This window comes from Ictidomys tridecemlineatus, chromosome X (assembly GCF_052094955.1).
Source record: "Ictidomys tridecemlineatus isolate mIctTri1 chromosome X, mIctTri1.hap1, whole genome shotgun sequence".
NCBI classification, from domain to species: domain Eukaryota; kingdom Metazoa; phylum Chordata; class Mammalia; order Rodentia; family Sciuridae; genus Ictidomys; species Ictidomys tridecemlineatus.
The window spans coordinates 21,472,234-21,498,097 of record NC_135493.1 but is presented as its reverse complement, the minus strand read 5'-3'; the positions used below and the strand labels follow the sequence as shown (position 1 = coordinate 21,498,097).

Sequence of the window (25,864 nt, the reverse complement as noted above, 5' to 3'; positions counted from 1 at the left end):
TATACCTGAGAGAAGGGGCAAGGTTGACATACACATGCAGGGAGAGAGGTGTTGGGGAAGAGCCAGAAAAAGATAAATGGGAGGAAGGGGGTGGAGACAGATAAGACAGGGAGACTGAAGGCAGAGATATGGAGACAGAGTGGATGGGGGACAGCCAGAGAGGGAGAAAGGGAAGGAGGAGGAAAGACTAAAGGAGAGCCTGAGGGAACTGGGAAGGGGGAGAAAAAACTGGGAAAGGCTGGGAAGAGAGGTAGAAAGGGAGAGAAAATTGGAGGAGAGGAGACTGTGCCTAGAGAGAAGAGAAAAGGGGGGAGAGAGACAGTAGGAAGATTAATAGAGGGAAGAGGAAGAGGAGGAATTAGAGTGAAATAGGGAGGAGGGATTGTAGAGGGAAGGGAGAAGGAAGACAGAGGAGGAGGTAGAGAGGAGATGAGCCTTTGAAAGCACGGAGGTGAAGAAATGATGGTAAAGGTGAGGAGAGACAGAGAACAAGGTGAGGACTAGACCTCAGTGAATTCCCAGGTTTGGCAGGGGAGTAGCAGGAAAGAAGGACCCTAGAGAAGCCAGCAGGAACAGGGCCCTAGAGAAGCCAGGGGAGGGGAAAGTGTAAAGAAAAGGGGCAAGGGCAGCAGGGTCCCAAGGTTGGTACAGACATGGGGGTAGGAGGAGGCCCAGGAGGGGAATGAGTGGATACATCTCTCCCATCCTCTCTTCTCATCTCCCTCCCTCAGGTCCAGCCACACTGATCTCCTTAGTTCTTCCTTGACTTTAGTAGGCAGCCTCCTGCCTTAGGGCACTCTTTCCCCTCAATGGGATGCTCTTCCCTCAGATATATACATTGCTTGTTTCTTTACCCCCTTCAGGTTGTTGAAATATTTCCTCAGCAAGGCCTACCCTGATCACCCTATTTCAAATCCCCATTTGCTCATACACATCCTACACTGTCCCCATGCCCTTTAGCCTGTGTTGTAGACTTTCTAACATGCTATGACAGAAAGATATAACATGCTTATTGTTCATCTAGTCCCTCTAGAATGTAAGCACCCCAAGCCAGGCCCAGTGGCATACACTTGTAATTGTAGTGACTTGTGAGGCTTGGGGCAGGAGGATTGTAAGTTCTGGGCTACACAGGTAACTTAGCAAGACCGTTTCTTGCTACCCTTGTAGCTCACTGATAAAGGCCCATGGGTTAAATCCCCACTATCAGCAAAACAAAACAAAACAAAATAAGCACTCTGCAGGCAGGGATTTTGGTCTGTTTGTTATTTGTTCAGTCCCCAGTACCTATGTCAGTGCTGGCACATGGAGCTCAGTAGCTATTTGTTGAGTGAATAAGTGAATTATCAAAAAAGTATAAATGGAGAAAATCCCTGATGTGACTGCCCTTTACTATAATTTACTTCTTTGGAAAGTGGAAAACAGCAGAGAATTCTGATCACTGTAAGGTTATGTTCAGTTGAACTTTGGTGAATAAGAGTTTTAGCTAATAAGTTGAAGGGTTTCAAGACAAGCTTATTGGATAGAGCTCTGTTTCTTGATACGTCTTTTTTTCTGGAAGGTGAATTGACTGTGCCATGATTGTCAACAGCAAGAGCTGGGCACTGGCTGGTGAAAGGAGTGGTAGGTCATGGGATGGCAGACTAATAGGAAGGGCCAAGGAGAGAAACGGGGTTTTTGATAGAACTTTGTTGGTGTGTTTGTTTGCTTGTTCATAGTCAGAGTACAATAAGTATTACACCTGATTTGGAGGGAGCCTTCTGCCACATTAGATAGATGTATCATGCTTAACTTGGAGGCAGAAGAGAATACTTTCAAAGGGGCTTAGAAAGAAAGCATGTAGTTTCTTTGGAAAGCTTAAATTGGCTGCATCCCTCAAATCCTTTAGTATCCATGGTTTAAAAAGAAGATAAGAAAAAGACCCTCAGTCATGGTACTAGAGGTTGAACCCAGGGGTGCTTGACCACTGAGCACATCCCCAGCCCTTTTTAAAATATTTTATTGGACACAGGGTCTTGCTGAGTTGCTAAGTGCCTTGCTAAGTTGCTGAGACTGGCTTTGAACTTGTGAACCTCCTGTTTCAGCCTCCCCAGCTGCTGGGATTACAGGCGTGTACCACTGAGCCTGGACCCCAGTCATCTTTCAATATGTTCACTGCTCATATATAGGTATGACTCAGTAATTGTAGTTGCTTAGGCTAAGTATATGCAGAAAATATACTGTCATCTCATTTGTCTGCAATAGATTGAATTTCTTCGAACACTCAAGCAGGTATGTCTCTGAAGATAATTTAAAAATCACTCTAGGTGATTAACAATGTCCTCATCTCCATCCTGAAACATGGATTCCTGGAAAGCTGGTTTGCTCTTGTCTATCTGGACCTTCATTTTTCATAGCAGGCTGGCTTGCGAAAGACTGCTTTAAAGTTTTGATGCTATAATTACTTAAACGTTTCTGTGTAAAAGGTAAGTAAAGCAGCTGCTCTTGTTCTGAGTTTGACTTTTTGGGATTCTTTTTCCCCAGGGGGAGTGGCCACAGCAGGTCCTATCTGGTGGTGAGTGGCTGTCATGATCTCTACAGCACCGCTCTATAGCGGCGTGCACAACTGGACTAGTTCTGACCGGATTCGCATGTGTGGCATCAACGAGGAGAGGTGAGGAGGCTTCCAAGGTGGCTGCTGCCAGCTTCCAGTGAACAGTACCTGGTCACAGAGAGGTAGCTGCATGTTGTAGGGTCTGGGGAGGAGACTCTTGCTTATTTCTAATTTTACTGAGATGGGTTGGGGTTGGGGCTGTGAGAGTGACCTGCTCTGCCAAGCTGTCCTGTTCACATAAAGGTAAGGAGGCCAGCAGATGACTTTTGCCAGCTACTGTTTGTCTACTCATTAAGAACTGTCGATTGTAGAAGTAAGGGGAAACCCAGGTAATTGCAGTTTTTATTTCCTATGTCAAAGTTTGGTGCTCAAGGATAAGTATAAGGTATTTTCAGTCCTTGACCTAGGACTGGATGAAAGGTGGTTTCATTGAGTGGTTTTGTACTAGGAACTGATAGCGGGTGTTCTTGTGGTCAGTGCTTTCCTGCTTCATGAGGCTAACGAAGATTTGCAGTAAGTTCCCTATGAAATATCAAAGGGAGATGAGACTACCAAACAGGATTTTGTTTTCGGGTTTTTTTTTGGTACCAGGGATTGAACCTTGGAGCATTTAACCACTGAGCATTTTTTATGTTTCATTTTGAGGCAGGGTCTCACTAAGTTGCTTAGGGCCTCACTAAGTTGCTTGAACTTGCAATCCTCCTGCCTCAGGTTCCAGAGTTGCTGGTATTATAGGCATGTTCCACCATGCCCAGTGAGAATGCTCAACAGTTTTAACACAAAGTTGAATGTTAGTTATCCTGTATATTTTCAGTTTTCTACTCATCAGACACTATTTGGTTGACCAGGATTGGCATGTCCTGATCATGCTCCATACCAAGGGCACCCAAAATGACCTTTAGATTTTATATTGACTTTCTTAACCCTTGGCAAAGAGCTATCTGTGGTAGGTGCAGTGCCTCTCCCATTTTTTGAGAAGGCTTGGCTCCTCCAGAGTTGGTGATGTTTTGCTGCCATTTTCAATCCATTGATGATTTAAATTCAAACCTACCAGAGAAATTACCTAGAACACAGACTTTTCCTGGGATGCAAGATCTGGCATTCGTTGGGTGAATCTAAGAAGTATTGGTGTTCAAGACCATCCTGGGAATATCGGTAATTTTGAGGGGAAAAAGAATGTTTCTGAGAACAGGAGAACTCACCTGTAATTCCAGTGGCTCAGGAGGCTGAGGCAGGAGGATTGTGAATTCTAAGATAGCCTCAGCAACTTAGTGAGGCCCTAAGCAATTCAGTGAGACCCTGTCTCTCAATAAAATATATCTAGGGCTGAGGATGTGGCTCAGTGGTTAAGCACCCCTGTGTTTAATCCCTGATACCAAAAAGAAAAAAAATAATGTCTTTGTTTTTGTGGTGCTGGGGATGGAACCAAGGGCCTTGGAATGCTAAGCAGGCACTCTACCAACTGAGCTACACCACCATCGCTGTGTTTTTATCTGCTTTTTTCTTCTGTTACTAACTGGAAAAGTGTGAACTTGTCTGAGGTTAAAGTTAGGAGAATAGACATTTTTTTTATTTTCTAAAGTCATCAGTGCTTGATAGCTTAATGTTCTCCATACCAAGGAATAAGTTAGAGATGGACTTAAAAGGAACTTAAATTAGAATCCAAAAGTCAAGACCAAGGAAAATAAGACAGGATTATCCTGGGAGGCAGCAGAAGAAAGGTATTTTTCTTTGCATATGAAATATGTTATTAGATAATCTGGAGATAATCTGTGGCAAGACAGGGTGGTGGTGTTTATTTCTGTGAGTAGTCACTGGCAGGTTATGTTGATCTTGTTAAAGTAGTTGTGAGTTTGATGCAGAGATGTGGACCAGAGCCTTCAAAGAACCAGTAGAGCCAGGTGTGGGGGTGCATGCCTGTAATCATAGTGATTCTGGCAGCTGAGGCAGGAGGAACACAAGTTTAAGGCCAACCTGGGAAACTTAGACCCCTTTTCAAAACAAAATTTAAAAAGGGGGTCTGGGGATATAATTCAATGTCAGAGCATGCCTGGATTCTATCCCCAGTGCCACTAAAGGATAGTGGACAGTGAAACTTGATTCACCATCCACTCTATATCCCCAAGAAACGAGCAGAAAGTGGACTAAAAATTTGATCATCTCTTCTTACGGACCTTCCTTGGGATGCTGCATTACCAAATATGCCATCTGGTTAAGATGACCTTTTAAATATTGTCACTTTTGATCTCATCCACCCTTTAGTGTCGCTTTCTCACCAATCTAGACTGTGCTACACCTGATTTCCAAAATGTGTTCTCACCTTATTTAAAAACCATCTTTCTCCACCCTTGCCAATGAGTAGAACTTAGAAATTTGGGGTATAAAACCACACCTCAGAGTTTACTCTCAAAGTTATGTTGTAGAAGTCTGTGTGGCTTCACTAGCTGCAGTTGAGAACCTCAGAATAGGGGCATGAGTTTTCTACTAGCTCCCTGTGGCCAACTCTACTCAAATCTCCAGCTAAATCTGTTTGCTTTCTTTTTTTCTAACATTAGTTCATTCCTTCATTCAAACATCTATTAAACACAATGAGAGCAAACCAATAGTCATGGTATGTTGATGGCAAGTGCTATAGAGTGGGACATACAGATCCTAAGGGAGTCTAGATGCAAGAGTGACAAACTTCCTGGGGAATAAGGAAAGGCAGTACCATCTGAACCCAGGCTAGAGGGATGAGTAGGAGTTGGAGGAGAGGGCTGATATTTCCCTGGGACAGTAAGAGAGGGTGGTGTGTTTGGAGAAGGCCCTGGATGGAATAAAGGTGATCTTCGAGGGGTGGTGGAACTGGAGGCAGGGAAAGTTTGCAGGGGCTGGGTGGTAATGAGCCACGTGCTTGCTGGGTTGTACATTTTTCTTATGAGTAGTTCAGGCCCAACAGAAATTGTTAAAGATTTGGTTTAATAGTGGTGCTATACCCTAATAATTAGGAAAATGGCCCTGAAAGGTCATGGCCATTTCTGCTTTAAGTTCAACAAAGCCTTGAGCATACCAGCCTAGCATCTCTGGTGGGAAGAAACAGCAGGATTGATTGTCAGTCCTGACTAAAGGCTGCTTTGACCCTTGCTTCCCACTCACCTGCATCCTCTTAACCTGGCCCAGTTAACCCAGCTCATCCTAGGGCCCTCCTCCCCTACAAACCATTCCTGTCCCAGGTTCTTCTCTTAGTGGAACTATTCAAATGTTTGCTCATCTCTGCACTCCCTTCTCCTCAAGAGGATTAGAACTGTGGCCACACATCATTTTCCCAGAGCCTTGGGGGCCAGCACTCAGGGGTGGGTTTGGCTGGAGTAGCTGGACTGCTGCTCCTGCTGCCGTTGCTAGTTTCACAGCTTCTAGTCCTGATTATCCAGCTTTTTAGTCCTGGTTTTTCAGTTCTCTGGTGGCTGCTTGCTAGTGAGAGCAGGGTTTCTGCTTTCAAGTATGATTTCAGGCAGGGTGGGAGCCCAGCAAGAGGGGAATGAACATGTAGCTTGCTCCCTTTTGTATGGTCAGGAGAGGAAAGAATGTAAATAAATGGTGCCTTCCCATGTGAGGTTGGTGAAGGGGGGCTGCTGCTAGTTTCCCCTCACCACCACCACCATCCTCCCCCCAAGTCATCCCTGGCAAGTCTAGTTGGAACATGCTTCCCCCTGGCCCAAGGCTGGTTATAGGTCTTGCTTTTCTGGTCTCTCAGGAGTTGCCATGAAAATATGTTTTCCCTTTCCCTCAGGCCCTCCCTTCCTCCCCTTCCTCAAGACTCCCATGACTGCCTCAAAAGCCCTTGCCTTACAGTCATTTCTGTTTGTTACCAACAGTCATTTCCAGCAGTGGGACCCTCCTACCTCTGCCAGCCTAGCTGACTTTTAAAGGAGACAAGCCTTTCCCTCTTGATTAGCCCTTTCTGAAGCCCTGAAAAGATGGGGAGAAGCCTGCAGTGATTCCCCCTTGCCTTTTTTGCTTATCTTGTCCCAGGTACAATTTGGGAGCCCCTGTTTCAGTGGATGGGAGGATTTATTAGGAGAACAATCCCCCTTCTCATTGGGGTTGTCTCCAGGCACCCTGACTGCCCTGTGGCTAGGGTATCTGATAAGGTGGTGGCTGACTTCTACAGGGGCTTTCTTGGAGCTCAGGTGAAGCTCCAAAGAAGAAGTGTGAACCAAAATGTGGTTCATTTCCCCAGGTACATGCAGAGCAGTCCTATGCTTTGTCCATCCAGGAAACCCACTGCAATATTTATGTTGGGGCTTTTATTCTTTGACCCAGACCACCCTCTTGGCCATGACCATCCAGGCTTCTGCCCCAGTGGTGTCCTCTCCTAGGGCAGGGTTAGTATGTTCTTGCTATTCTTAACATACCAAACTTTGGGTGTTTGTTCAACTTTACCTTTCCAGTGTGATCCTTCCCCGACCCTATCGGGATGGACCATTTTCTAGGATTCTTACCTGAAAATTGGAGAAAGCTTTAGGAGCAGATGGGGGTACAGTTGAGTTTTCCTCCTTCAGGACCAGCTCTCTGGCCTTGAGCACTTCCCCCTGGAGTCTGCCAATCTGAATTTGGGATCTGTGGCCTTGAGAGCCTCCCCCATTGGGATGGGAAAGAATTATATTGGTGCTAAGAGTCTGAACAGAGAGTTGAGGGCTGGCAGTAGGCCAAGGGTAGAATAAGGGTAAAAGTGGAGGGCACTGGCTAGAGCTGGGCAGAACCCTGGAAAGTGGGGAAATATGTCCCTTGGAGGAAAGGAAGTAGTGTCCTTAAAGTGCCTCTCAGCACCCAATGATCTAGTGGCCTTGAAAGCGTATCATTGCACATGCCGATAAACGTGTATTGGCTCTAGGCAGGTCCATCAGGTGAATAGGTGGTGATTCAGATTTAGACTAGACCTGCAAACACAATGGGGGTGGTGATTTGCTTTAGAAAAGGATTACCCATTTGATATCTTCATCCAGCTTCTCTTGTAGTCTTGAAATAAGATCATATTTGAAAGAAAAAGTTTGCATGCCTTTTGAGGCCTGCAGTGACTTACATCCCTCTCCCCTTTGGGCAATGTCCTGTATATCCTGGATGGTCACCTTGACTTGTAAGCTCTAAGGAAAAGGTGAAGGTGCTAGAGATACTCCACACTCCTGGCAAGAGCCCTAGAAAATAGGATAAGCAGCCCAAAGAGGGGAGCCTAGTCAGTTTGGACTCCTTTGTAGGAACTTGCAAAGTTGAGTGTGGAGACTCTACTTTGCATCCTGGCCCCCACCCCATTACTTACAGTCTCCCTCAAGCCATCATGGGAAGTGAGACAGGAAGGTTTAGTGAGAACTCAGGCAGCCACAGAGCCTTTTGTGTATTAAGTGGTGGCTCTAAGACTGAGCCTCTTGTCCCTCTCTGATTTTTGTCTCCCATGCTAGAAGAGCACCTCTTTCTGATGAGGAGTCCACGACAGGTGACTGCCAGCACTTTGGGTCTCAGGAGTTTTGTGTCAGCAGCAGTTTTTCCAAGGTAAGAGGCTACGTTGTGCCACATGCTGCCTGACAGAAGGGTGGAACTGAGCTTCCTGGCAATATGCCCAGCTTGCTGTCCCAAGTGGGGGGGGCAGGAAGGGACAGGGTATATCCCAGGAGTTGCTATAGGTGGGACAGAGATTGGCCAGCTGCCCTTGGCTGCTGCCAAGACCTACTTGGTCGAGTAGCAGAGAGGACCAGAAGTTGCTTCTCAGGGGCCTCAGGACACTTACACCAGCCATAGGGAGCTTGCTAAGATGGACATGCTGTTCTGTCATTGCAGGTGGAGCTCACAGCAGTTGGAAGTGGCAGCAATGCCCGGGGGGCAGACCCAGATGGCAGTGCGACAGAGAAACTTGGACACAAGTCAGAAGACCAGCCTGATGATCCCCAGCCAAAAATGGACTATGCTGGGAATGCGGCAGAGGCTGAGGGCCTCCTGGTGCCACTGAGCAGCCCCGGAGACGGGCTTAAGCTGCCCACTCCTGACGGCACAGAGGCTGGCAATAGCAGGGCCGACTGCTCCTGGACTCCCCTCAGCACCCAAATGAGCAAACAGGTTGACTGTTCACCAGCCGGGGTGAAGGCCTTGGACTCTCGGCATGGTGTTGGAGACAAGAACACTTTCATTTTGGCAACTCTGGGAACTGGAGTCCCTGTGGAGGGGACCCTGCCTCTGGTTACCACTAACTTCAGTCCACTGCCGGCACCTATCTGTCCTGCACCTGGTTCGGCCTCTGTCCCCCCATCTGTTCCAGATCCATTCCAGGTTCCCCTCTCTGTCCCAGCCCCGGTACCCCATTCTGGGCTAGTACCAGTTCAAGTTGCCACTTCAGTTTCCACTCCTTCCCCTCCCCTAGCACCAGTTCCAGCTCTGGCTCCAGCGCCACCCTCAGTGCCCACTCTCATTTCTGATTCAAACCCTCTCTCTGTCTCGGCCTCAGTCTTGGTGCCTGTACCAGCATCTGCTCCTCCCTCAGGCCCGGTTCCCCTGTCGGCTCCTGCTCCTACTCCTCTCTCGGTCCCAGTTTCAGCAGCACCCTTGGCTCTGATCCAGGCTCCTGTGCCTCCTTCAGCTCCCACCTTGGTCCTTGCTCCTGTCCCCACTCCAGTTCTGGCTCCCATGCCAGCATCCACGCCTCCAGCAGCTCCTGCCCCTCCTTCTGTGCCCATGCCCACCCCAGCCCCATCCTCTGGTCCCCCTTCTACCCCTACTCTCATTCCTGCCTTTGCTCCTACACCGGTGCCTGCACCCACCCCAGCCCCAATCTTTACTCCAGCCCCCACGCCCATGCCGGCTGCCACACCAACTGCCATTCCCACCTCGGCACCCATCCCGGCCTCCTTCAGTTTGAGTCGAGTGTGTTTTCCTGCAGCTCAGGCACCAGCTATGCAAAAAGTCCCCCTGTCCTTTCAGCCAGGGACAGTGCTGACCCCAAGCCAGCCACTAGTATACATCCCACCTCCAAGTTGTGGGCAACCTCTCAGTGTGGCCACACTTCCAACCACCCTGGGGGTCTCATCCACTCTTACGCTCCCTGTCCTGCCATCCTACCTGCAGGACAGGTGTCTCCCAGGTGTGCTGGCCTCTCCAGAGCTTCGGTCCTACCCATATGCATTCTCTGTGGCCCGGCCTTTGACTTCAGATTCCAAGCTGGTCTCTCTGGAGGTGAACAGGCTCCCCTGCACTTCCCCATCTGGCAGTACCACTACCCAGCCTGCGCCTGATGGGGCCCCTGGGCCTTTGGCAGATACCTCCCTTGCCACTGCTTCTGCCAAGGTGCTTCCAACTCCACAGCCTTTGCTGCCAGCCCCCAGTGGGAGCTCAGCCCCACCACACCCTGCCAAGATGCCAGGTGGCACTGAGCAACAAACAGAAGGGACTTCTGTTACCTTCTCTCCCCTCAAGTCGCCTCCACAGCTGGAACGAGAGATGGCCTCTCCACCCGAGTGCAGTGAGATGCCCCTCGACCTCTCCTCCAAGTCCAACCGTCAGAAGCTTCCATTGCCTAACCAGCGCAAGACACCTCCCATGCCTGTGTTGACCCCTGTGCACACCAGCAGCAAGGCCCTCCTCTCCACAGTCCTGTCTAGGTCTCAGCGCACAACCCAGGCTGCTGGCAGCAATGTCACCTCCTGCTTGGGCTCCACTTCCTCACCCTTTGTCATCTTTCCTGAGATTGTGAGGAATGGTGACCCGAGCACCTGGGTGAAAAACTCAACTGCGCTGATCAGCACCATTCCTGGCACCTACGTGGGAGTGGCCAACCCAGTGCCTGCATCTCTGCTGCTGAACAAAGACCCTAACTTGGGCCTCAATCGAGACCCCCGCCATCTCCCCAAGCAAGAGCCCATCTCCATTATTGATCAAGGAGAGCCCAAGAGCACTGGTGCCACATGTGGCAAGAAGGGCAGCCAGTCTGGTGCTGAGGGACAGCCAAGCACAGTCAAAACACGTTATACCCCAGCCCGCATTGCCCCTGTGCTGCCAGGGTGCCAAACCAAGGAGCTCTCTTTGTGGAAACCTACAGGGCCGGCAAATATTTATCCACGGTGTTCAGTCAATGGGAAACCCACCAGCACTCAGGTCTTGCCTGTTGGCTGGTCACCATACCACCAGGCATCTCTGCTTTCCATTGGCATTTCCAGTGCCGGGCAGCTGACCCCTAGTCAGGGGGTGCCCATCAGGCCCACCAGCGTTGTTTCTGAGTTTTCTGGAGTGCCATCTCTTGGCTCCAGTGAAACTGTGCATGGACTTCCCGAGGGGCAGCCAAGGCCTGGGGGTCCTTTTACTTCAGAGCAGGACACTGTAACAAAAAACAAAACTTGCCGGATTGCTGCCAAGCCTTATGAAGAACAAGTCAACCCTGTCCTACTGACTCTCAGCCCTCAGACAGGGACCCTGGCACTGTCTGTTCAGTCTAGTAGTGGGGACATTAGAGTAAATCAGGGGCCTGAGGAATCAGAGAGCCACCTCTGCTCTGATAGCACTCCTAAGATGGAAGGCCCCCAGACAGCTTGTGGTCTGAAGCTGGCAGGAGACACGAAGCCTAAGAACCAAGTGCTGGCCACCTACATGTCCCATGAGCTGGTTCTGGCCACCCCCCAGAACCTGCGCAACATGCCCGAGCTGCCTTTGCTACCTCATGACGGCCACCCCCAGGAACTCATCTTGGATGTGGTACCAGGCAGCAAGAGGGGCTCCAGCACAGAGCTTCCGCAGCTCGGAAGTCAGGTGGATCTAGGGCGGGTGAAAATGGAGAAGGTGGATGGTGATGTGGTCTTTAATTTAGCCACCTGCTTCCGGGCCGATGGCCTTCCGGCACCTCCCCAGAGGGGCCAGGCTGAAGCACGGCCTAAGGCAGGGCAGGCTCGAGTAAAACGGGAAAGTGTTGGGGTCTTTGCTTGCAAGAACAAGTGGCAGCCAGATGAAGTGACAGAATCTCTGCCACCAAAGAAGATGAAGTGTGGCAAAGAGAAGGAAGGCGAGGAGCAGCAGCAGCCACAAGCCAAGCCCACAGTCCGGAGTTCCCTGGGATCCAAGGTAAGTGCCAGTGGCCAGGCTCAGGAAAAGGGTGGACTAGGACCCTGCCAGTCTGCTTCACTCTGCACATCTCAACTGCACTGAATTCCTGCCCCCATGGCACAGTGTTCTTGAGTAGCTGTGTGACCTGTGGTGATTGAAACACTTTTGTAAAGGGAATAATGACCTGCTGTCCCCTTTCTAAGTCATGTTCTCTGTATATGGTGTTTTTATCTGGGGCAGGGCGCGCTTGTATTTTGTAGGAGGTAGGAATGATTATATCCCAGGGGCCAGGAAAGCAGTTGTCCCAGATGAGATTGGCAAGCAGAAGAAGGTATTAATGAGGGAGATCAATTACTGACAAGGCTTTGAGAAGAAGACTGGCTACTGGCCTTGAGAACTCGGGGCCCAGAGAGGGAAAGGGCCTTTTACAGGGCTGTTCTTTGCACCCTCCAGGAGCCTGCTTAGGATTTGCTTGGAGTCATGTGGGGTCAGAGCCCATTTGGCTTTCAGGCTAATCCACTAGTTTCCTATCCCTTTCAAGCTTGAGGTGGCAGCTTTGGGTTTTGGCATGTTGAGAAGTTAGTTGGTGAGCAAGGCAGATGGACATCTGGGTCTTGGTTCATAATAGGCTCTGGGTAGAGGCAGAGTTCTAAGCAAAAAGATAGGCCAGGAACAATTGACTTAAGTCCATGGGTTCTCTTGAGGCCATCCAGAGGCTACTGTTGATCCAAGGAGATTCTTAAAACAGTTGAGGACAGGTTGCATTCAATATATGGAGCAATTTGAAGTTGTATTAATAAGCTTTCAAATTGGATGTTGATGTACACTAAGGGATAGATTTCTATCCAGGGCACCATGAATTTATTTGTGGCACAAGTTCTTAGTCAATTTTAGACCATAAACTGCTTTGAAAAATTGATGAGAGCAATGGACCTTGTCGCCAGAAATGTGACCTCAGAACTTTGCCAATAATTTCAGGGTGTTCGTAGACCCACCCTCTCCCAAAGGCCATACACATACTCCAGGTTAAGGACCCCTGGAATAGAGAGATTGGGTGGGTTTTCCTCAGTGACCTCTCACTCACCTCCTCTATGTCAGAGACAAAGTAGAAACAGATCCTAATGTAGTAAAGTGTATAACACTTGATTAGGCTGACTGAAATCTTCCCTTGTTGGAGATAATAACAAAAATAATAATTTATTGTCATTAATGTTGTTCCTGTTGAACTCCTACTATATACCAAGTGTTTTCTACATATATTACCTATTTTAATCCTTCCAATAACTCTCTGAGGGGAATGCTCACTAGATTTACAAGTAAATTACTACAGCTACTAAATGGCAGAACTAGAACTCAAACTTTAGTCTTTTTAACACTAGAGTCCATGTTCTTCAGCTATGCCACACTATATTCTACTCACTTTATTTGGAACCATTTCACTGAATATTTAACAAGTGTTTGTTGAATGATTATCATGGCAGTCCTTCCCAAGTAATGGGAATACATCTTCAGGAGGATGCTATAATAGATTGGTGAGGAGTGTACCCTCTGAGGCTAGGCACAGAGCTGGAATTTGAATTTTGGCCTCACCTCTTCCTAGCTATGTGATATTGGTTAAATCTGACCCTCAGTTTCCTTATCTGTGCAATAAGACAATAATATTATTAGGGTTGTTGTGAAAATTCAATGAGATGATGATATGAAATATTCATAATAGACAAATACATAGAGATAGAAAGTAGATTTTTGGTTGCCTAGCACTGGGGGAGGATGGGGAATTTAGGGAGTAACTGATTAATGGATTGGGGTATTCATTCAGGGTGATGAAAAAGTTCTAGAACTAAGTGTAAGTGGTGATGACTATACTGAGAACAATTTAATTATACACTTAAATAAGTGAGTTATATGATGTATCTCAATGAAGCTGTTAAGATTAAATGAGGTGATTATATAAGTGCTTAAAATAGTACCCAGGGGGCTGGGGTTGAAGCTCAGTGGTAGACCACTTGCCTAGCATATATGAGGCTCTGAGTTTGATCCCCAGTCCTGCAATAAAAAATAGTACCTGTAACATAGTAAATGCTCAGTTAGTATTGGCAACTGCTATTGTTATTTTTAGTATTAGAAATGAAATAGACATATTCTCTGCTCTTATATTATGTGTTGCCCATGACTCAATGACAGGCAGGTACCACCCTTTCTTTTTTTTTAATATTTATTTTTTAGCTGTAGTTGGACACAACACCTTTATTTCTTTTTTTTTTAAAAGAGAGAGTGAGGAGAGAGAGAGAGAGAGAGAGAGAGAATGAGAGAGAGAATTTTAATATTTTATTTCTTAGTTTTTGGCAAACACAACATCTTTGTTTGTATGTGGTGCTGAGGATTGAACCCAGGCCGCATGCATGCCAGATGGGCGCACTACCGCTTGAGCCACATCCCCAGTCTACAACACCTTTATTTCACTTATTTATTTTTGTATGTGATGCTGAGGATCGAACCCAGGGTCTCACACATGTGAGGTAAGCCCTCTGCTGCTGAGCCACAACCCCAGCCCCAAACCACTCCTTCTTATATGAAATGAACAGGCAGTTCAGTGGGCCCACTGACAAATGCTGAGGGCAGAGAACAAAGTGACAGCATTGAAGGGTGGCTAGAAAGCAGCCCTTTCCAACTGTCTGTGACCATTTAGTAAATGTATTTTTCAGGAGAGCAACTTTTTTCTTTCTTTTGTTTCATTTTCCTGAGAAAGAAGCCATTGATAAGCAAACTAAGATCAGGTGTTAATTCAAAACAGCTCCTTTCAGGGCATGACCCAGAGGCAGAATAGTCTCCTATGCCTATATCACCTGCCCAACATCTCTCAAATCCTCAGCGGCCTTCTGGATCATCAGCAAAGAAAGTTGTGCTTCTTTTGATACTGGGTGTATTTTACTGTCTTCTCATTCATTGGAAAATTCTTTGGAAAATATTTCAAAACTCTGTTAACCAGAAAATTCATCTTATGTGATCTTGCTGTCCTCCTGACTATTTGCCTGAGTTGGAGTGCACAATATATTTTTACTTTCATGGATGCCCTTGCACAAGATACACACAGAAATCCTTTGTAGATGTTCTGTTTTACTTGTTTTTGTCTATCTTAGGAAGTAAAAGTTAATGATCTGTACATGAAAGAGCCAGCTAAAAATGATATGCAGAAATAAATAGGACATGTTCAAATTTATGTGCGTTTAACTTTATTCCCCAACTTAAAATAATTTTTCCCGTGGCCATACCTGAAGGTCAGATTTGAAGCAGCTGTTCCCCATCTTTGTCTTTCCTTCCCAATTCTTCCTTCTCCTAACACTTGGGTTTGTAGGAACTGGCAGCAAGCAAAGAGAGAAACTGAACTTGAATTTCAAGCTCAACCCTCCTCTGAATTTTAAGAAGGAGGACAAGTTCATGGGATGGGGGAATCCTTGGAATCTGATGGATCCTGGGGGCTTCCTGTGCCTGAAGAATTGAGACACCCCCCAAATACTTTCTCAGTAAGAAATCTGCTGTCTCCTTAACTAGAGCTAGATGGTGATAACCTTCTAGAAGGTGAGACAGATCTGTTTAGGGTGAAAACAAGCAGCCTTAACTCTTCTTTTCCTCGTAAAACCTCCTTTCATTGTTCTAATGATTTGCTTATTCTGTACTCCCTACTTGCCCTATTTTCTTTCTTTGTTTTCTTTTCTTCTTTATTTTGGAGAGTACTAGGGATTAAATCCCGAGGTGCCTTACCACTGAGCGACATCCCCAATCCTTTTTATTTTTTTATGTTGAGACAGGGTCTTGCTAAGTTGCGGATGCTGGCCTTGAACTTGTGACCCTTCTGATCTAACCTCCTGAGTAACTAAGATTACAAGTATGTGCCAGTGTGCCTGGTGCCCTATTTCTTGTTTAGTGGCACATAGAAACCTCAGTTTATAAGAATCTGACTATTAGGCTAAGAGTGAAACTGCAGCATGTAAGGACAACCATGGTACACGTGCAATGTCCCATTAGTAGGTGGGAGTTGGGGCTGAACAAAGGCAGCTGAGGATGTGAGTAGGGAAGGAGAGCATTGAAAGTTGATGTGGGGGTGCTGGGATTGTGGCTCACTGGTAGAGTGCTCGACTAGCACGTGCAAGGCCCTGGGTTCGATCCTCAGCACCACATAAAAATAAATAAAATAAAGGTATTGTGTGCAACTACAATCGAAAAATAAATGTTAAAAAAAAGGAAAGTTGATGTGGGAGCCCAGAGTCCGGCCAGAAGCTCTGGGTGTCAGTCCCAATGGGTCTTAGTCCCAGCTCCTCATCTTTTTCACTGCAAGCACAACTTAGCCAACTCACAAGGTGGCCCGCTACATGGCAGCCCCTGAGTGAGTATACACTGGGCTGTGTGTTGCCCTGGAAAAGTCATTTAACCTCTAGTCTTGGAGCTATAGTTTCCTCATCTGTTCACTGGGGATAGCTTCTTCTGTCAGTGTCCTTGGGAAGAAAAAAATTCCAATAATAGACATGAGAGCCTTTTGCAAAGTTGAAAGTGCTGCAGAGTATAAAGTGTCATTATTAACCAGGCTGGGATCTCTAAACTGTGTTTCTGAAAATATAGGAAGATGGGAATTTCTCCTGTGCCATGTTCTTGCTTTAGTTGAATTTGTTTTCTGATATTAATTTGCGTATGAAAATAGACAGGTTCTTCACTTGGCCCTTATTGAGAATTATTTTCAGTCATTGGTGTCAATACTATTCACAATGATGTTATTTGAACAATGTAGTTGCTCAACTTGCAGAAGAGGCATTTTTGTTTAATACCATCACTCCATTGGTGTTGGGTATAGAGAATATGGGGCCTGACTTTGCACCTTTTAAAATGACTTTGGGTATGTGTTCAGTGGCTTGTCAGCACAGATTCTGTAGACCTCTTTAAAGTGATGGGGTGTGAATGCCTATGGGGACCAGCAAGGGCACTAGATTCAGTCAAGGAGAGCCTCTGTTAGTTCCCTGGAGTCCCTCTCCTCTGCCCGCCCCACCCTGGGCAGCTCATGTTCATGTGTCAGAAATGGGTGCTTGGCTCAACCCTGGGAGAACTTTCTTAAGCAAAACTGATCTCAGACCTGACTTTCTACCTCTCTACAGTGCCGGAAGCCTCTCAGTGACCCCCAGGAACCCACCAAGAAAAGCCCCAGGGGGGCTTCAGATTCAGGAAAAGAGCACAATGGAGTCAGGGGAAAGCACAAGCACCGGAAGCAAACAAAGCCAGAGTCCCAATCTCCAGGAAAACGAGCTGATGGCCATGAGGAAGGTAGGCCCCAGCGGCCCCAGCTTTCTGTGTTGGGCTGCAGAGAGTCCTGTGGCATGTTGGTAGGAGAAGAGGGACCCAGAGACTGGAAGAGAGAGCCTTCTTCACTATGGAAGGGAGACATAGTTGCTATCGCTAATGTCAAGGACAAGAGAGGGGAGGTAGCAGGGGCGTATTCTGCCCCCCACATTAAAAAACAGCATACTCCAAAAGCCAAGGAAGTGATTTGCAGACAGACAGATGGCAGTCCTGTAACAGAGTAGCCAGCCCATTTCCCTGCAATGTGTCTAGGCTTGAGGAAGAAACAGGCTTAGGAAGATTTAGACAAAATTATTAGAACCCCTGTTAGACAGCAGAATGGAGGTTCATCATGCTGTTTTCTCTACCTTTGAGTATACTGGAAAACTCCCATTCTAAAAATATAAAGAAATCACTAGCTCTCTAGCTACAAGGGTTTAGAGATATCCTAAACCTTCATTATCATTTATGGGCAAACAGGATGTTTGGGGTGGGGGGAGTATGTACTAGACCTGTGTGTTCTGCCATAGATGGTCCCTGGGTGCCCTCATCAGGGAGAGACTCCCAGGCTTGTCTGACCACAGCAGTCCCTGTTCATGGCCTTGCTCATCTGACATGACCTGCCTCTTCTAGGTTGCTCTTATATAACAGTTTTCTTCTGTTGACCACCCCCTGCTCTTGTCTTCCCACCTCACTCAGTACTTTAAGGTTCATAGAGGTTGCCCTTCTCTGGGACTTCTTCCAGCTCAGTTATAACTCAGTGGAGGTGCAGAGCCTTCAAGTCATAGGGACAGCTGGGTCTTCTACCTTCTGGTGTGCTATTGAACTGAATCGATTGTGTGCATTGCCTTTTTTGGTGTCAGCAAAAATGACACAACTCCCAGTTTTCAAAAACTACTGGGAAAAGCTCCTTCCCTAAAAGAGATAGGTATGTGATGGCAGTATAAGAGGAGCTAGTGAGGATAGCCCTGGATAACCATAAAGTCAATAAGAACTCCCACCTTGATTTTCCCACCTGAGCCTCTTGAGTGGGTTTTTTAGTTTTTAGATTCTGACTGTGATGTTTCTGCCTTCTGTCCCCAAACCACACATAATTCTAGGTTCCTTGGAAAAGAAAGCAAAGAGCAGTTTCCGTGACTTCATCCCAGTGGTTCTGAGCACACGAACACGCAGTCAGTCTGGTGAGTGAGACCAAGGTTGTGGTCCGTCTTGGCATCTTCTATGAACAGAGAGGTAGACATGTGGTTAAGTGATTTTTGCCATTGACCCAGGTGGAAAGTTGGGAATTTGCTTCACTGGGCTAAAATGCAGATACAAGAGAGCCCTGGGTGGGGTCTAGAAGTGTTGCCCATGGTTTTAGGACTATTTGCTTAGGTTTTCAGAGCAGTGATGACATCTCTTATTGGGAGCTGATAAGAGGAAAGGCCTGTGCCACTCAGAAAAGCTGGTTTACTCAGCTTTGGCATCTCATGATTATTGGGGCCCATCTCAGGTACAGATATAACCTTTGGACCTGGGTCTTATTGGCTGATGTGACAGGCATCATCAGAATTGAAAAGGCCATTGAGTTGTCAAGGCCTTCAGATTCACTTTTGGCACCCTGAATTTATGTTGGTCAATCCCCAGGGCCTAAAAAAAAAGAGTCCTTTCCAGTCTGTGTTCTCTTTTGCCTGCTCCATGTTGGTACACAGGATTGGAGATGTTGCCCTGCTTCACCCAGATTTCCATGCAAATTGGATGGAATGGGAAAGCAGGGCACACTGTAAACTCAATGATCTGACATTCTATTAAACAGCACCTCAGCACATGGCGAGCGCGGTGGTAATTGGGGCTCATAATGATGGCCTGGAGGTCTCACAAAATCCTGAAGTATCCTCTGAATCATCAGAGAGCGATTACATTACTGCCAGTCCCATTTTCATGTTAAACACATTGTAGTGTATTTGATTCTTTGAAAATTGGTGATCCCTGTGTGATCTCTGTGGTGATGCTGTATTAACCAGAATATTAGATTAACCAGAACACTTCGTTCCCTGCCTGGTCCATATAATGGAAGGTTTGCTGGAGAGCTGTTATCTTTAAGTGGTCTGACCCACTTGAAACTTGGGTCAAGGGCAGCTGTGTTCCCCTAGAACCATTTCTTTCTGCTACTGACCTCACTGGGGTCCTGGGATTGTCAAGTTAACAGCTGGGCCTTGGGAGAAAGATGGTAGTGTCTCACAGCCGCTTCCCAGGAAGGTGTCAGATCTCCTGTAGTGCAAAACCAGGCCAATTTAAGATTGTACTTTTGTTGTTAGCAGAGGTACAGGAAAGAGTAAGTAGAGAAAATGGCCTCTTGGCAAAGTGGCCCAAAAGGAGCAGAAAGGTGCCATCCATCCTGGGGTGACTGTGAATGGAGGGGGAAGTGCCTGCCCAGCGGTGAGGAACAGCTGCAGCTGGGTGGGGGGAGGGGCGAGGAGACAGCTCCACCCCTGAACTCTTGGCAGCTTGGTAGGAGGTGGGGTCAGTTTAAGGGAAGACAGCCTGCTGCAATACATTTGGGCCTGACTGAGCCAGGGCCTGTTACAGGAAAGGGACTCCTTGCTTTGCTTTTTTCTGAGACTTTTTTGTGATGGTCTGCTTGTCCAGGGTGGCTCTGTCAGTGAGACAGGTGGGGCCACAGAGTGAGCAGGGGCTCCTCCTTCACCCTTCACTCAGCCCCTGTTTCCCAGTCAGCTGGAGCCTGTAGCTCTCTCTTGCTCTTTGCACAATGCTTGGCACCTTGTAAGCAGGAAGCAAGAGTTTGTGAAGTCGGTTCAAGTGACACAGCACTGTGGATGAATAAAGCTGTGTGTTTTTAATACTTGATAGTTGTATGATACTCTGGGCTCTGTAAAACACCAGTGAAAGATTTCATTCGATCCCCAGAACAGCCCTGTGAGGTCAGCAAAGAGAGAATATTATTCCCTTTTTATAGATGAGGAACCAGAAGGAACTTTCCCAAAGTATTTAACTAATATATGGCAGACCTGAACTTGAACCCAGACCTTCAAACTCCAAGTGCAGGGCACTCTTGTCAACATCATTCTTAGTCCTCTGAAGAGATACCTGACTGTCCTTTGTACATCCCATCCACAGGAAGCATCTGTAGCTCCTTTGCTGGTATGGCAGACAATGACATGGGAAGCCAGGAAGTCTTCCCCACAGAAGAAGAGGAGGAGGTGGCCCCCACCCCAGCTAAGCGTCGAAAGGTGAGAAAGACTCAGCGGGACACCCAGTATCGCAGCCATCATGCCCAGGACAAGACTCTGCTGAGCCAGGGCCGCAGGCACCTGTGGCGAGCCCGAGAGATGCCCTGGAGGACAGAGGCCGCCCGGCAAATGTGGGACACCAATGAGGAAGAGGAGGAAGATGAGGAGGAGGGGCTGGTGAAGAGGAAGAAACGGAGACGGCAGAAGAGCCGAAAATATCAGACTGGGGAGTACCTGACCGAGCAAGAAGAAGAGCAGCAGCGGAAAGGGAGAGCAGGTAAGGCTGGCCGGGGGATACTGTCCCAGCAGCAAGGTTGGTTTCTGAGAACCCTGGGGCATCACCATGTTCCCACCTCTGCCTGCTCTACAGCAGCCCAAGGCCTTGGTACCTATAGAAACCTGGTGCTATGATCTCAGCTGCCAGAGAGGGTCACTCATCTCCAGCCCCAAGAGGTTGAGATTGAATAAGTTCTGACTGACCTTCAGGTGAGCTGAGGACATGAAGACCTAAGCCCTCTGGTTTCCCATAGTTAGCTGAACCTGTGGGCCAGGCCACTATGACATCCTTGGCATGGGCCAACACCATACCAGTGAGTCCTCTGGTTGGCTTAGGGGAGTGGTGTCTGAGGAAGACAGGTTTTCTTTCCTGGAATCTTGGGATCAAGAAAAAAGAGGGCATTGATCATCTTTCCTGAGATACCTCCAGCCCCTAAACTAAACAAAAGTACAGTGGTTCCCTCAGACGAATAGAAGAACGTCAAGTAGAAATGGGTATAACTTTGCTTTCTCAGTTAAAACCACAAAGATTATTCAGAAGTGAAGGTTTGAGGTGACCCAAGGTGGCATCTTTTTTTGTTGGACATTAGTTGGAAAAGTAGGTAGTCCAAAGAGAAAAACAAGTGTTTTTTTGGCCATGCCAGATGCTAAAAAATATGACCATGAAGGCACAGACTGGCACAAGAAGCTAATATCAGAATGCTCCACTAAATACTATTCAAGCCCATTCCTGTGGTGGATTTTCTTTCTTTCTTTTTTTCTTTTTGGACTAGGGATAGAACCCAGGAGTGCTTTACCTCTGAGCCTGAGCCACATCCCCAGTCTTTTTTTTTTTTTTTTGAGACATGTTGCTAAATTTCTCAGACTGGCCTTGAACTTGTAATCTTCCTGCCTCAACATCCTGAAGTAGCTGGGATTACAAGCACACACTGTATACCTGGCCCTGTAGTGGGTTTTTAATTGAGAAAAAGGCAGATCTCTGTGTTTGATTAAAACATTTCTGTCTCCCCCTTATATTCTCTGACCTCTACCCTTGAAACAACAATTGATTGTCTCCTATGATGTATTCATTCTGAGCTGCTGGTAAACACCTGCAGCTCCCTTATTAGCTAAAAATGGAATGACCTCATATCAAGTGGGTAGTAGATTCTGGGTTTGCAATACTGCAAAGAAAGCTTAGCCTCATTTCTGACTCTATTTAAGTGGACATATATATGATACCTATCCTTGTGCTCAAGAGAGTAATTGAGCTAATTTTCAACTGTATGAGTGAGTGGGGGCAATTTTCCCTTTCTTTTTCCAGAACCATAATGGATTGGTCATGAATGAGTTGTCAAATCATTGGCCTGCGCCACTTATGTTAGGATGAAGAGGAGCTTTGTTGCACCTGATCTTCTCTAATGAGGGGTGGTTTCCTAGCTTGGAAGCTTCCTATGGAGCTATCAGCTCTTGGAACTAGAACAACCTTCAAAGTTGCCTGGTCCAGTTTACTACCCAGTGCGGAGAGAGCTCTCTGTAGCATTCAACAGGAAGTAACATGGGAGAATACCAGTGATCAGAGCATCCTGCTTGATTTGGGGGCAGCTCCAGTTGTGGAAAATAGGTCATTATCCCTCCATGGATGTATCTAAGTGTTTTGTGTTGAGGCAGCTGGCTTTGGCATATGGTCTGGTTAACTGCCTCCAGATTTAATGATGGCATTTTCATGCAAGAATTGTCTGACATACATGTCTCTCCTCAGGAAATTCTAGTCCCTCCTACTATTACCTGTCTTTCAGATCAATGTCAGACAAGCAGGTCACCCTCCTCCTGTCTGAGCCTTGTGACCTTTCCTTTCAACCTTGGCTTCATCCTGTGGAGAGGGTAGGAAGAGTCATTCCCCTCACACACCTGTTACCTCCACTCTGTTCCTTTATGTACTCTTATAAAGCCCTTGTTCCTCTGCAATTGAATAAACTCCAGAGCCTTCCCTGCCCTGGGTAAATGGGGAAGGGGCTGCTTCTTTTTTTGTGGCATTAAATGCTCTAATATGGCTCTTCATGCTTCCTGAGGTCCTTACAAGGCATCATTCTGTTTCTTCCTCTTTTGCCTCAGTCCAAACGTGTTGCATCAAAAGCCCTGGTCTAGATGTTCTGGCTGGAAGTGCCATTAGAGACCATCCAGCATAGAAATTCTTGGACAGTGGGCTAGGGCTAGTTGGGGAAAAGAGGTGGCTTTAGGAGTTGTACATAAGTTACAGACAGTTTGCCATATTGGAATCATGACTCTCATATCTGGGTTTGCCCATGGCAATGTCACACATGAGAGTCCACGTGGCTGGAGGTGAGTTGAAAACTCTTGGATCTCAATGCCTTCATTTCAGGATGTAGAGAAACTGAGGTTATAGTTAATTCCCTTCAAAGACATATTGATCGTTTGCCATGTGCTAGGCAAAAAACCAATACTTGTGTTCAGTCCCATGGGGGAGATAAAGAACACACAGGCATGGCCCTACTGAGGAGTTTGCATTTAAATAAGATAATAATCGTGCTTTACTTTTTATAACACTTTGTAAAGGAATTTGCATGTATGATCTCATTTAATTCTCCTACCACTACTGGGATGTGGATTATATTCTCTCCATTTATAGGTGTGGAAACAGGCTAACAGAGCTTCTGGCTTGGTTCTGTCCAGTCACAGAGTGGCCATGCCACACAACACTGATGTTAAGAGATGAGAGCAAATACAATCTCTCGCCCCTACACATGGAGTTTAGGGCAAACCCTAAGGTTGAGGCTCTTGCTAATGGAGTTCCCAGCAGGCCTTTTTGAAATTAGAATGCACTTTGTTCAGTGGGCCGTGGTTAGAAATAGAGATATGGCCTCGTGTGTTTCAGTGACACCAGTGACTTGATTTCTAACCAAGGAAGGTGGCAGTTTTCTTCCATTGCCCACCAGCCAAGTAGGCCCATGACACCTTCTAGTCCTGGGGAGTTTATGTTGCTTTGATCTTTGTGTCCTCAGAGAGTGACAAACAAGACAGTTAGCTGGATAGACCATAAAGGCAGCCTTCTATGTGTAGCCGCCACCTTACTATACTGATACTTCAGTGGAGCCACTAAATTTGTATTTTTGCAGTACTGGGTATTGAACCCAGGGGTGCTCTACCACTGAGGTACATCCCCAGCCCCTGCCTCTTTTTTTGGTACCAGGGATTGAATGCAGGGGCACTCAAATAGATTCCCAGCCCTTTTTAACATTTTATTTTGAGACAGGGTCTCACTAAATTGCTTAGGGCCTTGCTAAGTTTCAGAGCCTGGCTTTGAACTTGTGATCCTCCTGCCTCAGCCTCCCCAGCAGCTGGGATTACAGGCATGTGCCACTGCACCCAGCTTTCCCAGTCCTTTTTATTCTTTGAGACAGGATCTTCTTAATTTGCCAACACTGGTCTCAAACTTGTGATCCTCCTGCCTCAGCCTCCCAAGTAGCTGGGATCACAGGTGTTTGCCAACACACCTGAATAGATTTGTTTTTATATTGGAGATCGAGACAAAGAGGACAGAGAGAAAGTTGAAAAGAAATTCTGATTTCTGGGCTAGGGAAAATTCTTTAAAATTACCCTCATCTTGGGAATAGCCAGATGAGCTGCCACCCTGCTGGCAGGGCTGGGAGCTGTCTCTTGCTTGTGGAGGAGGGACTTTTGTGTTGAACTATACTGTCCATTTGAGAAGCACTGAGTGGAATAGTCAGCACTGCATAATATACCAAGAACTAATAGTTACACAACTTTGCACAGTGATTCGAATCCCCAAAGTCCTCTGATTCATCTTAGAGGATGGCGTTGCTTTTTAGTGTTGCATTTCTCTGATATCTGTTCTTTCCTGTTTCTTGCCCAGATTCAAAGAATCGTAAGCAGAAGACTCCCTCCCAAAGTTCGGAGCATCGTCTCAGGAACAGGAACCTTCTCTTGCCCAGCAAAGCCCAGGGGATCTCAGATTCACCAAATGGTTTCCTCCCAAATAACCTGGAGGAGCCAGCCTGCCTTGACAATTCAGAAAAGCCATCAGGAAAACGAAAGTGCAAGACCAAGCACATGGCAAACGTCTCAGAAGAGTCAAAGGTGTGTGGCCACCAGGGGAACAGGGCAGGGGACAGGAGTATGTGTGTGTGGCAGGGGAGCTTTCCACCAAACTCCTCCAGCAGGAATCTTCTTGGGGAGGGCAGGGAGGGAGTGGATGGGAATGATCAAATTAACCCATGTTTATTAAAGAGTTCTAAATTAGTTCTAGAAGGGTTGGGGTGGATTTGAAGAATGGGAACTAAAGTTATAGCCAACTATAGAGTTTGGCCCACCATGACTTTTCCTCTACAATCCTTGGATCTCCTTTGAGTTAAGGAAGAGTTAAAGAATATGGCAGGATGTTAGCCTGAATAGCTTGTTAACATCCAATCAAGAAGCTTTTGTCTGGGCTTAACTCACTGGAAACCAATCATGGAGCTTTCTGAGTCAATCAAGGTAGAAAACAACTTGTAGAAGCAAGGGTTTTGATGTCCAGACAAAGGTTGCTTGAGGGTGGAGCTGAAGGAATTCTATTTGGGTCCAAGTTATAGCTGCCTCCCCCCACCCCCATTCCTTTGACTAAGTGAGTGGGCACTCACCAATCAGCCAGGCACCCCCATTCAAAATTGACATCTCTTTTGGATCTGATGCTCACTGCATTGTTATTGGGTTCTACCCTGTATCCTTAGAAAAAAAAATATTAGTCCTCATCCTGGGTGAGTTTTGCATTTGAAGAAAGTGAAGGTCTAAGGTAAAGTTTGTACCCATAATAAGTATTTGTCATTGACAATCAAAAAACCCAAACAGGCTATAATGGGCTCGCTTTGGTGGTTGTGATTCTTACTGCTCTCTCCAGCTCCTGAGCAGGGATCCCTGAATAGCACTGTCAAAGAGTGGGTGCTTATCTTCCCCTCCTTTCTGCTCCCCCCTCTCCAGAACCCTGTTCCAGCTCAGACAAGGTACTCGAGTCTATTTGCTCATCTTTAAAAATGGAGTTGATACTTCATGCCCTTTCTGTCTCACAAGGGTGCTTGGGGGAACAAAGGAGGCAATGTCTGTGACAGGCTTTGATAACGGTAGAGTACTCTCCGAGGGTTGGTCTGCATCCTTGTGCTTCAGGCAGAGGCACGAATGAGGGGACAGAGGCATGGTGTGGCATCCGTTTCCTCTCACCCCCAGAGTGGTAGAAAGACAGAGAGGGGCTTAAGGGAAGAGCAAGGAATCCCCGTTCTGTGCTAAATGCTTCATTCATGTTATTGCTCTTAATTCTGCTTCATTCATGTTATTGCTCTTAATTCCTGTGGTGGATCTTGGAGACTTAGGTACTTATATTATCTTCATTTTATAGTGA

The 25,864-nt window shown here is 46.8% G+C and overlaps 1 protein-coding gene across 4 annotated transcripts in view; it reads left to right on the top strand.

The window, feature by feature from the left end:
- Bcorl1 (BCL6 corepressor like 1) overlaps positions 1–25,864 on the top strand; it is a 67,442-nt gene that overhangs the window by 19,787 nt on the left and 21,791 nt on the right. For all 4 annotated transcript variants that reach the window (XM_078034292.1, XM_078034291.1, XM_013356054.4 and 1 more), the window contains 7 exons: positions 2,521–2,650; positions 8,026–8,116; positions 8,402–11,662; positions 16,789–16,954; positions 18,070–18,150; positions 20,087–20,476; positions 24,350–24,573. In XM_078034292.1, coding sequence (XP_077890418.1) covers positions 2,565–2,650; positions 8,026–8,116; positions 8,402–11,662; positions 16,789–16,954; positions 18,070–18,150; positions 20,087–20,476; positions 24,350–24,573 — 4,299 coding nt within the window. In that variant the 5' untranslated portion in view covers positions 2,521–2,564. The remainder of the gene's footprint in view (positions 1–2,520; positions 2,651–8,025; positions 8,117–8,401; positions 11,663–16,788; positions 16,955–18,069; positions 18,151–20,086; positions 20,477–24,349; positions 24,574–25,864) is intronic.